General features: G+C 40.9%; 1 protein-coding gene across 3 annotated transcripts in view; it reads right to left on the bottom strand.

Annotated features, from left to right (window-relative positions):
- CDC73 (cell division cycle 73) overlaps positions 1-13891 on the bottom strand; it is a 185395-nt gene that overhangs the window by 9569 nt on the left and 161935 nt on the right. For all 3 annotated transcript variants that reach the window (XR_007775378.1, XM_050961449.1, XM_050961448.1), the window contains exons 15-16: positions 13138-13238; positions 1307-1448 (exon numbers count right to left, since the gene is read on the bottom strand). Coding sequence is in view for 2 of the 3 variants with exons in the window: in XM_050961449.1 (XP_050817406.1) it covers positions 1307-1448; positions 13138-13238 (243 nt within the window). In the remaining variant the exon portion in view is untranslated. The remainder of the gene's footprint in view (positions 1-1306; positions 1449-13137; positions 13239-13891) is intronic.

Below are 13891 nucleotides of genomic sequence, written 5' to 3'. Positions count from 1 at the left end.
TTCTTGGCAGTATCATCGGTGCCCACGTGGAGAAACAAGAAAGGGTAGTGATCCGAGGGCTTGATGAGTCTTGGCAGTCTCTGTCACATCGTGAAACCTAGCTCCTGGTGAGCAGCAGACTTCTTAGTTTTCTTGGTCGGGCAGCAGATAGATGACTCAGTCCCCCTGAGAAGGGAGTCTCCAACCACCACCACCAACCGCCTTCTCTTGAGAGCCGTGGTCATGGAACCCCCATCCCTAGGACAATGCATCTCCTGCCTTCCAAATCGGTGGAGCCTCCTTCTGCTCCCTTCCCTAAGTTGTATCATCTAGTCCACTCTCCGCACACCGTGCCCTTTATACCATGCCATGGTGCTGCCACTCCGGGGGTCACTAGGGGAGCTCCCCTATGGGTACTGCTAGGGGAAAAACTTCCGGCACCAGTGCACGTGGTGAGCGTGCATACCTATTGTGGAATGCACATGAGCAATTACTTGAAGAAGAACTACTCTGAGTACAGTCTTTCAAATAGTTTTGTATGCACCTTATAGTAATTTCATCTGGATGACATTTCTGTAATTTGCTTATGAGAATGTCATGTGAGACTGTGCCAAATGCCTTACTGAAGACATGAAATTACATCCAAAATTATAAGACTATAATAAAAGGAATCTAAAGCTCATTTTGATCAGTCATCTCTGGGAAGGCTTTAGAAACATTTGTGCAGTTATTTGTGGAAGATGTTCATGGGGAGATAAAAGAACAACAAAGTTTGGAAATGAGTGATTTCATTGGGATTGTCAGAGAAGCCTGAAGGAATTCTAACTTCAACGGGATTTAGGTACCTTAGGCAGTTTTGAAAATCTCAGCTTTAATTGTTTACATATTTTGCTGTTAAATAATCACAGTATCAAAATCAAACTAAATTTACACATTGATACAATAGGCTCATCTGTTTTCTTCACGTTTATTGAACTGCTACATGGGAAATGGTTCATAACACTTGTTCCTCAAGCTCCTTCTCTACATTATGAACAAAACTGTAGGTATGGACTTAGTATTAGTAGATGGTTTAGCAGCAGTTTTACCGTCACACTTTTTTGAATTAAACTGACACTTTTCATTCCAAGAAGACTGGTTATTCCCCCTAGGTCTATCTGTACTTTTTTGGAAATTTAAGGTGGCTTTGCAGTGTCCTAATCATGAATAGCAAGCAATATTTTGTCTCCAAGCTATTGCTTGGATCTTTCTAAGATACACAATGTCCTTGACACCAAATTCTCCCTCCCCACAAAAAACTCATAGTAAAAGTTTTCAGCATATTTACCTGTCCAAAGTTTCCCAGAAACGTAGGAATACTGGTCTGTCCAAGTGCCGTTTGTGATAGCTTAATTCTAATACTGTTACATCCCATTTCTGTACATTTGGATCTAGACGCACTTCATCATACTTGAGATGGAAAGCTTTAACTACAGGACACGAGGGAGCAATAGTTAGATTACAATCATCCTCATTGGACAAAACAAAAAATTCTTCACAGTTAACACACACTAGAAAATGTAATTAAGCGCACACATCCATGTCTACATATGGGACCCATGACCCAACTCTCTCAGTATACATCAGGGGTGGCCAACCTGAGCCTGAGAAGAAGCCAGAATTTACCAATGTACATTGCCAAAGAGCCACAGTAATAAGTCAGCAGCACCCCCATCAGCTCTCCCCTGCTCCCAGTTCCTCCCACCCACCGGCAGCCCTGCTGATCAGTGCTTCCCCCCTCCCTCCATGCACCTCCTAATCAGCTGTTTCATGGCATGCAGGAGGCTCTGGGGGGGGAGGGGAAGGAGCAAGGGCATGGCAGGCTCAGGGAGGGGGCGGGAAGGAGTAGAGTGGGGGCAGGCCCCGTGGCAGAGCCACGGGTTGAGCAGCGAACATCCTCTGGCACACTGGAAAGTTGGCACCTGTAGCTCCAGCCCTGGAGTTGGTGCTTATACAACGAGCCGCATATTAACTTCTGAAGAGCCGCATGCGGCTCCAGAGCCACAGGTTCGCCATCCCGGCATATATCATAGCAGCAATGCTATGATTATGGGTGAAGTGGCAGTCTCTATTTTTAATGCACAGAGATTCTTGGAAAAATAGCTTGTTGAGCTGAATTCAAGTCAAATGCAATTTTGAGTGGGGTGGGGGTGGGGAGCTGACATTCTATTTAGCCATTTCTGAGTTGTTTCAAGATGAAAATCAGTAAATTTAAACCTTTTGAAGCCATCTTAATCATTTAAGGGCTGTCTATGCAGCAACCTGAGTTGCTTGAAAGTGAACTACTAGGGGGACATTTAGTTTGCATAAATTTAACTTTTTGTGCATAAACAGTCCTCTGCACAGCAAATCTATTAGCCTACATGAAAGTTATTATTTTGACTCAGGGCAAAAGCATTAATTTTCGGAACACTATAGAGGTCAATAAAATAATTTAAAGAAAGGAAAACACAGCATTGCTTTATTCAGTAGCCTGCTAGAATTACTTACAACAAGAATGCAGATCACAATTATACCAGATCCAGTAGCAGGATTCTTGTTATGTTCTGTGTTCACAATGTGGGGTTCAGAAAACATCATTTTCCTCCCAGAAGCAGAATCCTCCTCCTTTTACTCCCCTTATTACAACTGCTCTGTCTTAGTATGTACATCTGAGGTTGAGTTTTTAACTTCAAATACCACACAAATATACAGTAGGATTCCGCCTCCCACTCCAGGCTGTTGCCTTCTCTCCAGGCTTGCTTCACTTATTACTGGTGTCTACTGAGGACATAATGCAGCGTTTATCAGAGCTGAGACTCTTGGACTCATTGCAACACTTTGAAACATTGATGCACAAGTAGTGACCACCAGAGCTTTTATTCTGGACTATAGCTGCTGCCCCATCCTGTCAAAGAAGAGTACTGCTCTCACACTACTGTGGTTGTGGGTAGCCACTGATCTGAATAGTGCTACCCTGCTCAATATCAGTACTCCTGTGGATGGCTCTTGGCTCCTCGTGAACTGAGCATGCTGCTCTAGTGATTTTCAATAATGCATTCATGAGTCTCAATTCCGATACACACACTACATCTGCAAAAGAAATGAGTTAAAACTGATGAGGCAGCTTCCCACCAAGACAAGTTTACTTTCATAATGCTAAACATACCTTGAGCTCTGTAGCAAGATAATGTTCACTGTTTACATATTCATTTGTATAAATGGTACCTTATGCTGTAATATCATCAGATCTCAAATTATTTTAGGTCAGTCCCAATCAGTATTCTGATAGAACTTCAAGGTAATCCTAAGGTGCTGCAGGAAGTGTTTTTAATGATTCAGTAGCTGACATTTACCTCTGAGTTGGTACTTGGCTAATGCACCAATATGACATTAATAGACACTGTGCTATTAGAAGTGCTGTCTCTTGGGGATTAAATAACACTAAGAACTGACTGCGCGCACGCGCACACACACACACACACTCTATTGCAAAATAATACCATGGAACGGAGATTATATATCCATTCCATGGTATTATTTTGCAACAGTAGGGAAGTTACCTCTCTCTCTTGGCCAAATTCCAATTTAGATATTACATCCAGTCTTTAATATTTAAAACTACCCCTACAACTTCAACTTGATAAGGTATTCTGATACATTTCCTGTCCTAAAATGGTCTGAAACTTTGCTTTGGTGTTCAACAAATGTGGCATTCCAACCCAGTAGGGAATGAATTTAACTGGGGGTTAGATGAGTGAATAGACAGACACATGGTTTTCATAAACTCCTTGCTTACTTTGATATGGCAGCAACTAAGTAACATTATCACTTAGATATAGTATAACTATAATCAACAAATAGAAAAAGTCAAAACTAAGGGTATGGCTACACTCGAAACTTCGAAGTGCTGCTGCGGGAGCGCTGCCACGGCAGCGCTTTGAAGTGTGAGTGTAGTCGCAGCGCCAGATGTATTCCACATCCTCATGGGGTTTAGCTTGCAGCACTGGGAGTTGCGCTCCGGCACTGTTTACACTGACGCTTTACAGCGCTGTATCTTGCAGCGCTCAGGGGGGTGTTTTTTTCACACCCCTGAGCGAGAAAGTTGCAGCGCTGTAAAGCGCCAGTGTAGCCATGGCCTAACAGTTTAGAACCACAGTGTGCTTCCAGTTCACATTTGTTGTTTTTTCAAGAGGCTTTTACAGTATTTGATTTCTTATTTGAAATTACTACTAAAATAAAAAGGCGGTGATTCAGAAGGAGCTGAGACCATATGAACTTCGTATGCTACACTGGATCAGCGGTCCATTTAGTATATTACTCTGTTGTCAACAGTACAGAATGTTGGACTCTATAAAAAAGCATCATTCCTTGCCTCCCACCATACATTTAGCTGTGTAATACAGGAACAGAGAGGGAGATTTCTCAGACATGAGAACTGATAACCTAAGTCCAGGATAATGAGGAGTACGGTGACACCTTAAAGACTAACATATTTATTTGCGCATGAGCTTTTGTAGGTAAAAAAACCACTTCATCAGATGCATGGGGTGAAAATTACAGATACAGCCATAAATATATACTGGCACATGAAGAGAAGGGAGTTACCTTACAAGCGGAGAACCAGTGTTGATAAGGCCAATTCAATCAGGGTCGATGTGGTCCACTCCCAATAATTGATGAGGAGGTGTTAATACCAAAAGAGGGAAAATTGTTTTTGTAGTGAGCCAGCCACTCCCAGTCCCTATTGAAGCCCAAATTAATGGTGTTAAGTTTGCAAATGAATTGTAGCTCTTCAGTTTCTCTTTGAAGTCTGTTTTTGAAGTTTTTTTGTTGAAGGATGGCTACTTTTAAATCCGTTATTGAATGTCCAGGTGTGTTCCCATTCCTGATGTCTGATTTGGGTCCATTTGTCCTTTTACGTAGAGACTATCCGGTCTGGCCAATATACATGGCAGAGGGACATTGCTGGCACATGATGGCATATATATCACATTGGTAGATGTGTAGGTGGATTAGCCCCTGATGTTGTGGCTGATGCAGCTGGGTCCTATGATGGTGTTGCTAGAGTAGATATGGGCACAGAGAAGGCAATGGGGTGCGTTACAGGGATTGGTTCCTCTCTTAATGTTTCTGTCGTGTGGTGTGTAGTTGCCACATTCTACAGACCACTATCCTCCGATCTCACTGAGGAGTACCAAAAGAAACTACACCATCTGCTCAAGAAACTCCTTGCTACAGCATGGGAACAAATCTACACCCCTAGAACCGTGACCAAGGATATTCTATCTGCTACCCAAGAGCCATAAACCTGGAAATCCTGGATGCCCCATCATCTCCAGCATTGGCATTCTTACAGCAGGATTATCTGGCTATTTGGACTCTCTCCTCAGACCGTAGGCTACCAGCACTCCAAGCCATCTTCAAGACACTATCGACTTCCAGTGCACTGGTGATCTTCCTGAAAACACCATCCTGGCCACCATGGATGTAGAAGCTCTTTATACTGATATTCCACACGAGTCTGGACTACAAGCTGTCAGAAACAGTATCCCTGATGAGGCCACAGCACACCTGGCTGGCTGAGTTTCGTGACTTTATCCTCATCCACAACATTTCAGATTTGGGGACAACTTATACCTTCATATCAGCGGCACTGCTATGGATACCCACATGGCCCCATAGTATGCCAACATTTTTATGGCTGACTTAAAACAATGTTTCCTCAGCTCTTGTCCCCTCTACTTATGCTACATTGATGACGACATCATCATATGGACCCACGGGAAGGAGGCCCTTGAAGAATTTCACCTGGATTTCAACAATTTCCACACCAACATCAACCTCGGCCTGGACCAGTCCACACAAGAGATCCACTTCCTGAACACTACAGTACAAATAAGTGATGGTCACATAAACACCACCCTCTACTGGAAACCTACTGATTGCTATACTTACCTACATGCCTCCAACTTCCATCCAGGACACATCACATGATCCACTGTCTACAGCCACGGGCTAAGATACAACCGCATTTGCTCTAATCCCTCAGAGACAAACACCTACAAGATCTCTATAAAACATTCTTAAAACTACAATACCCACCTGGGGAAGTGTGGAAACAGACTGACAGAGCGAGAGAAGTACTCAGAAGTCACCTGCTATAGAACAGGCCCAACAAGGAAAATAACAGAACACCACTGGCCATCACATACAGCCCCAAGCTAAAACCTCTCCAGTGCATCATCAATGATTTGCTATCACAGGCCTTGGGAGGCAGGCCAATCCTCGCTTACAGACAGCCCCACAACCTGAAGCAAATACTCAGCAGCAACTACACACCATACCACAGAAACACTAACCTAGGAACCAATCCCTGTAACAAACCCAGCTGCCTTTTCTGCCTGCATCTGAAGAAATGGGTTTTTTACCCATGAAAGCTTATGCCCAAATAAATCTGTTAGTCTATAAGATGCCACCGGACTCATCGTTTTTGTGGATACAGACTAACACAGCTATCCCTCTGGTACTTAGGTCCAGGATAAAATTACAAGGTTTAACTGTAATGCTACTCGGTTCAAATCTTCAATCTCAAATGCCTAGGCTACAATACTTGCCTTAATATCCTGCAGTAGGTAGTTCCACAAACTAATTATGTGCATTGAAGCTTATTTCAGTCTATTTTATTAAGCTTACAGCCTTCTGAGTTGATTTTCATTTTTGTAGTATAGGAGAAGAAAAAGGAACATCTGACCAGACTTTTCTATGTAATTATTTTATATAACTCTAGCCAGATCTTCACTTGCAATTTTCTTGTTCAGTACACCAGCCCTTCATCTTTCCTTCCCACCCAAATCTTTAACCAAACTGGGCTAGTCATTGTCATTGCTCTCCTATATCCATGGGTCATTCTATAGCAAGATGTACCTACGTGCATGAAAAATGCAAACTTACAACACTAACATATGCACAAAATAAGGACCTCAGTTTGCCTTTTTCTTTACATTAGACAATTAAGAAGTTGCCTCAATAAATAAATCACCTTATGTACTAGACTGTCAAGTCAACTTCAAACCTTCTGAATGAAGGCTAAGAATGAATAAAGCTAGTTTTTTCATATCAAATGATGCCAAGTCTTTCACAATAAGCAGATAAAGAATAGATAACTGCATACCAAGACTATACATTTACAAAGAAAATCTCTGAATGTTAAACAGAACCTCTGAGTTTAGGTTAAAGATAACTGAACAAAAGTCAACTAACTAAAAAACTGGCCTTCAGATTCAACAGAAGCATATTAACATGTTATAGCAGGAAGACCTTTAAAATGGCATTTAAATAAAATATTTATGTAGATTAAAATGGCAAAATATTCAACTTTTCATTTGATATGCCCATTTATGGATGTAAAGAGTATACAAGTAAGAAAACAGTTATTTTTCTATGAGTGTCAGTCCAAAAATTGAGTCAAAACAGTTTCACAAGAAGGGCCAAAAGCTGTAGACTGAAAAGAAAATAATGGATAAGAAGGGTAATATTTTAAGCTCGATTTTAACCAGCATCAAATGACAGAGACAGTAAAACTAGTTTGATGTGATCCGGGTAGAGTCTAATTCATGATTTACTAGATGCATTTAGATCTATTTGCTTAGATTTTACGGCAATCAACTTCTTATTTTCCAAAATTTTAATCTACAGTAACAAGCTTTAAATCTCTGTTAATCATCATTCTGGAAATGGGCCAGATTGCCTCTGAAAGCTTTTAGCTTCTATAAATGCTGGCAGATTACAGGTTTGATAATGGACTGGTGCAGAAGCTGCTGATCATATTTAGTTAGGCTTTTAAAGAGATTGTATAGGGGCAAAATGATAAATGGAGCCAGAGTGGCAGGTAGTACCAGCCAGCACTTGCTCTTTTGAATAGCCCAGAAAATACTAAATAGTTTGTTCGGAAGATGGAATAAAGCTCTTGTAGGAAGATCTAGAGATACTTCTTTTTTAGGAAAATATTTTTGAAATATCTAGCATGTGACACAATCTGGTGCATTTCTAAGGTTAAAAAAAAGTTTGCTTTTCAGAAGTACTTTTATGAGCCGGGGAGAAAAGTAATCACATTCCCCTTTCAACTTGAATACACGTATGTCTCTTAGACAGACATACTATATGTTGTAACTCTCACAACCCCTTCTTCGTTTGTGCCTTCAGACTAAACTCTTAAGGGTAGGGACAGTTTTCTAGCATAGCTTACTGTGTTATCCCTTTTCCTCTTTCATTTTCAGTGCCTACTGTTAACTTGTCCCTTTTCTCACTTTCAGGTCTTCTTTTCTCCATATTGAGTGCCCTTTTCCATGTTCTCAGCTCTCATTCCTCTCCCTCAGTCTTGCTTCTTTTTCGCAACTAGCATCCTCTCCCTCATTTCTCTTCCACAAACTCATCACTCTCTTCTTGCCTCGACTAGGGCAGTGGTAGCAGGACCTAGGGATTTGTAACTATAGCTCAGAAAACACAGGGCAAGAGTGTCTGTGTGTTGGGGGGTGAAGAGGAAGAGGATTCTCAACCTGAAGGCTGTAGCAACACCGCCGGGTAGATATAAATCAATGATTTTTTGATTTTTGTTGAAATTATAGTAAGCTTTTCTTTTTAAAAATAAACCTGTTTAAAATATGAATTAAATACAAAGTACCTTAAGGCCTAAACTTATAATCTCTTAAAATATTTAAATAAAAAATAGGTACCATATATACTCGTTCATTAGCCCGTTCATTTATAAGCCAACCCCCCAAGATCGTTGGGGTGGGCAAACATTTGCTCCTGGCCCGTTAGGGTAAGACTCTGGTGGGCCTGGACGTTTTGTTTACCTGGAGTGTTCACAGGCACGGAGCCCCTAAGCTCCCAGTGTCCATAGTTTGCTGTTCCCAGCCAATGGGAGCTGCGGGAAATGGCGCCATTTCCTGCAACTCCCATTAGCTGGGAATGGCAAACCGTGGCCACAGGGAGCTGAGGGGCTCCGTGTCTGCAGACGCTCCAGGTAAACAAAACAATAATGTATTAGATATTCAATTCGTTGATTCCATAGAGTTTAAAATCAACATATTTTGGTGTATACCTGTTTATAAGCTGATGCTCACTTTTTGACGTGTCATTTTTTTACCAAAAACATTCAGCTTATTAACAAGTATATACGGCAAGCTGTTTTGTGCGTTTAATTAAATTCCAGCTACCATTCTAAAGCAACTTGACACAAATTACACTGGTCTACAATTTTTGAGAAGTCGTCTGCTTCAGATATAAAATGTGCTGTTTATTATGTATTTTGATGTGCTGAATTCAAATATGACAATTAAAACAACTGATTGTCTACTGTTTCTAAGATATTTCAGTTTTTACATTTTATGTCTATGTATATTGTGTAGATAGTAGAGTTTTAATCATAAATTGTAAACCTAGGTCTTTTCATGTGTTTATGGTTGCTTTACATGATAATATTTCACCTGTCTGGTTATGTAACCCTTTAAAAATCAGCAAAAGAGTTATATAAATAAAATTTATTATGAAACAAAAGGCAAAACACTATTATGTACATAGTTTAGTCCTATTCAGTGTCTACTCAGCGCTTCTTGGCTTGTCTCTTGTATTCATTAAATGGAGCATCTCTTGTCACTGTCCAGCAATAGTCTGCAAGCATTGATGGGCTCCATTTGCTTTGACAGCGTTTCTCCATTGTTGCAATGTCCTGGTGAAATCGCTAGCCGTGCTCGTCGCTCACTGCTCCGCCGTTTGGCGGAAAAAAATCTAGATGAGAGTGCAAAAAATGTATCTTTAGTGACATGTTGCAACCAACGCTTTTGTATGCCTGGAGGAGGTTTTCCACCAACAACCTGTAGTTGTCTGCCTTGTTGTTTCCGAGAAAATTTATTGCCACTAACTGGTAGGCTTTCCATGCCGTCTTTTCCTTGCCACGCAGTGCATGGTCAAATGCATCATCTCGAAGTAGTTCACGAATCTGAGGACCAACAAAGACACCTTCCTTTATCTTAGCTTCACTTAACCTTGGAAATTTTCCACGGAGGTACTTGAAAGCTGCTTGTGTTTTGTCAATGGCCTTGACAAAGTTCTTCATCAGACCCAGCTTGATGTGTAAAGGTGGTAACAAAATCTTCCTTGATTCAACAAGTGGTGGATGCTGAACACTTTTCCTCCCAGGCTCCAATGACTGTTGGAGTGGCCAGTCTTTCTTGATGTAGTGGGAATCTCTTGCACGACTATCCCATCCGCAGAGAAAACAGCAGTACTTTGTGTATCCAGTCTGCAGACCAAGCAAGAGAGCAACAACCTTCAAATCGCCACAAAGCTGCCAATGATGTTTGTCATAGTTTATGCACCTCAAAAGTTGTTTCATGTTGTCATAGGTTTCCTTCATATGGACTGCATGACCAACTGGAATTGATGGCTAAACATTTCCATTATGCAGCAAAACAGCTTTAAGGCGCGTCTTCGATGAATCAATGAACAGTTTCCACTCATCTGGATCGTGAATGATGTTGAGGGCAGCCATCACACCATCGATGTTGTTGCAGGCTACAAGATCACCTTCCATGAAGAAGAATGGGACAAGATCCTTTTGACGGTCACGGAACATGGAAACCCTAACATCACCTGCCAGGAGATTCCACTGCTGTAGTCTGGAGCCCAACAGCTCTGCCTTACTCTTGGGTAGTTCCAAATCCCTGACAAGGTCATTCAGTTCACCTTGTGTTATGAGATGTGGTTCAGAGGAGGAAGATGGGAGAAAATGTGGGTGCTGTGACATTGATGGTTCAGGACCAGAAGTTTCATCCTCTTCCTCATCTGACTCAAGTGAGAATGATTCTGGTGCATCAGGAACCGGCAGTCCTTCTCCATGGGGTACTGGGCATATAGCTGATGGAATGTTTGGATAATGCACAGTCCACTTTTTTCTTCTTTGACACATCTTTCCCAACTGGAGGCACCATGCAGAAGTAACAATTGCTGGGATGATCTGTTGGCTCTCTCCAAATCATTGGCACTGCAAAAGACATAGATTTCTTTTTCCTGTTCAACCACTGGCCAAGATTTGTTGCACAAGTGTCGCAGCATATGTGTGGGGCCCACCTCTTGTCCTGATCTCCAATTTTGTAGCCAAAAGAAAGGTGATAGGCTTTCTTAACCATAGTGGTTATACTGCGCTTTTGTGATGCAAAAGTCACTTCACCACAAACACAGCAGAAGTTATCTGCACTGTTCACACAAGTATGATGCATCTCTGCTCACTTTGGCTAAACAGAAATGTGTCCCTTTGCAAAATCAAACACTGACAAATAAGAGAGCACGACACTGTATGATTTCTAGAGCTGATATAGGGCAATTTGTTCAGCAGAGTGATGTAAGCTTCGTTATGATTGCATCATCCATGACTTCTAGGAATAACATGATGCAATTCATATCATGTATGACGCAATACCAGCTTCAGATTGCATCATTCATTGTTTTGCCTAAAAAGCAAGTACTGTCCAAACCCAGTCATAGATTTATTCATAGATCCAGTCAAAGATGTATTTTAGTCATTTCTGGTTTAAATTGAGATCCCTCCCCTTTATAACTCACTTATCCTCTGCCATTCCCAAGTCAAGGGTCGTATATACTGACCCAATAGCATATCTTGAAAACTAGAGCCAATCAACAATTTTAAGCATCATTTTCGTTTTCAGTGACCCAGAATTAGTAAAGTTTAACTACATTTATTTCAGAAGCATTTTGGCTGTAGAGCAGTGTTATGAGCAAAAAGTTAATTATCCCATAAATCAATGTATTATTGCTAACATACTAAAAACATACAGTTAATAAGCATCTGAAAATATTAGACTATCCAATTGCTTAAATTAAAGTATACAGTTATAGTGTTCCCTCATAGGTACCAAGATGGTGTACCAAATCTAGTGTAAAGGCTGTTTTTAGTTGTGAATCAATATGTTTTAACAATTATATCAGCCAATGAGAATGCACCTTTTTGTAGAAAAGTAGTGAAGTACAAATGAAAAAGCTAATTAAAACTTATTTAAATTGAGGTTTTTCCACTGCAGATTTAAATCAATCCACTTGCAACAGCAGCACATGAAATGGGAGTACAGTTCAAAAGCGGTAAAGGCCTAGAGTTTCCTTAGATGTCGCTCCACATGTTGCCGTCAGAAGAGTAAGCATCAGTTTGTGCTTGCCCATCTAAGCAAACAGCACTTGCCTCAAGGCACACTAGGCAAATTCCTGGCTGCACAGGAGTCTAAATCCAGGGCCTGCATGTCATTATCAAATATCAGCACACTAACTGCCTTTCATCTAGCTTGTACCTGAGAAGTAGCTTTACCTATGTCAGAGCTTAAAGTTTTAGGAAGACATCTTATTTTATACATATGCCATGCATAGCAAAATACAAACGGATGTAACCCATCCATGACAAGAGAGAGGGGAGCTGATTGCAACCCTGTAATACTCTACATTTTAGGGTGTTTGTGAGAACGAAGAAAATGCAAACTTGTGCACTTGCTAGTTCAGAAACAACTGGTGAGTACTGTGAACTTCATGAAGCAGCAAGATTTCTGGGAGTTGCTGGGTTGGGGTGGAGGGATATAGTTGTTGGGCTGTCTTGAAGTAAATGAAGAGAGAGGTTGTCTGATGGTCCCTGCCTGGCTGAAGGACAGAGGGGGAACAGTTCTGTAACAGCAGACCACCTTCTCAAGGAAGATTGAGAGCTCCGACTTAGTTAACATATATTATCAGTCTTTCTGAGGGTAAAGGGAAATCAGAGCTGTTTGAGGCATTAAAGGGTCTCCCAGAAGTCAAATAGAAGCCAACTGCTCTGTAGCAACAGCCCCCTCATCTTCAAGAAATCTGCCTCGCTGAAAAACTTGTTTTCCTGAAGGTGTGTGGAAGAAGCCAAGGTGATAGTTCATTTCCTGGAGGAGAGGGAGCTGTAGAGAGCAAGAATCATACTTGCCAACAGTGCCAAGACACTAGCTCCGTACCACATCCAAATCCGATAACGGTCCCAGCCAAACCTGGACTATTGGTGAGTATGCATTGATGATAAAAACATGTAAGAGCATTTATCTGTAAGTAGAAGCTTACTTTTTGCAAAAATATCAACAGGCGATCCATCAGGCAATAGCCATGGCCAGCCTTTGAACTGCCAAGCAGGACCCTGCACAAACACTGCGACTACACGATCCCTACAATTAAAAGAGAAGGAGACACACACATTAAAGTACTTGAGCTTTTAGCCACTGTAAATCCCTAAAAGGAAAAAAAAATCTCTATTATTCGTATGACACAGGTTGTTGTCAACACTACTGTGAGGACAGCATCGTACATTAGCAGTTTCTCTTTATAATGTCACCATTATAGCACATTAATGACTGCCGTGCTTCCAATACAGCTGCTTTTTCCACGTGTATGTCTCTTCAGCATTAACACTATTTTTGCATGTAATATTTCTGGACTTATGTCTGATTTTTGTTGTATGTAGCTCAGTTTCAAACTTTGTATTTATCAGAAAATAAATGCTGTTCATTTCTTGAGATTACTGTTTAGGATTTTTTTTTAAATGCTTTGGAATTTAAAAGATAATCCCCTATGAAATGTACTGTAAACTAAATGGGATGTAGAAATTTAAAAATGCACATACTTTAAACTTTTAATACAAAAAGTTCATTGCAACAGGCTAGACAGCTGCAACAATTTAACCTACATTTTCAAAGTGTACTTTTTATAAATATACATAACTACCACCTGTAGTCTAAGAAAAATCTATTCACTGTTAATACAGAAGATAAAATTCACAATAGCAAGTTCTTTGAGACAGGCATCGTCTCTGCTATACATT

Source organism: Gopherus flavomarginatus, chromosome 7 (assembly GCF_025201925.1).
Source record: "Gopherus flavomarginatus isolate rGopFla2 chromosome 7, rGopFla2.mat.asm, whole genome shotgun sequence".
In the NCBI taxonomy this organism is placed as follows: Eukaryota; Metazoa; Chordata; order Testudines; family Testudinidae; genus Gopherus; species Gopherus flavomarginatus.
Note: the sequence above shows the minus strand (reverse complement) of the source record. Positions and strands in the feature narration are given on the sequence as shown.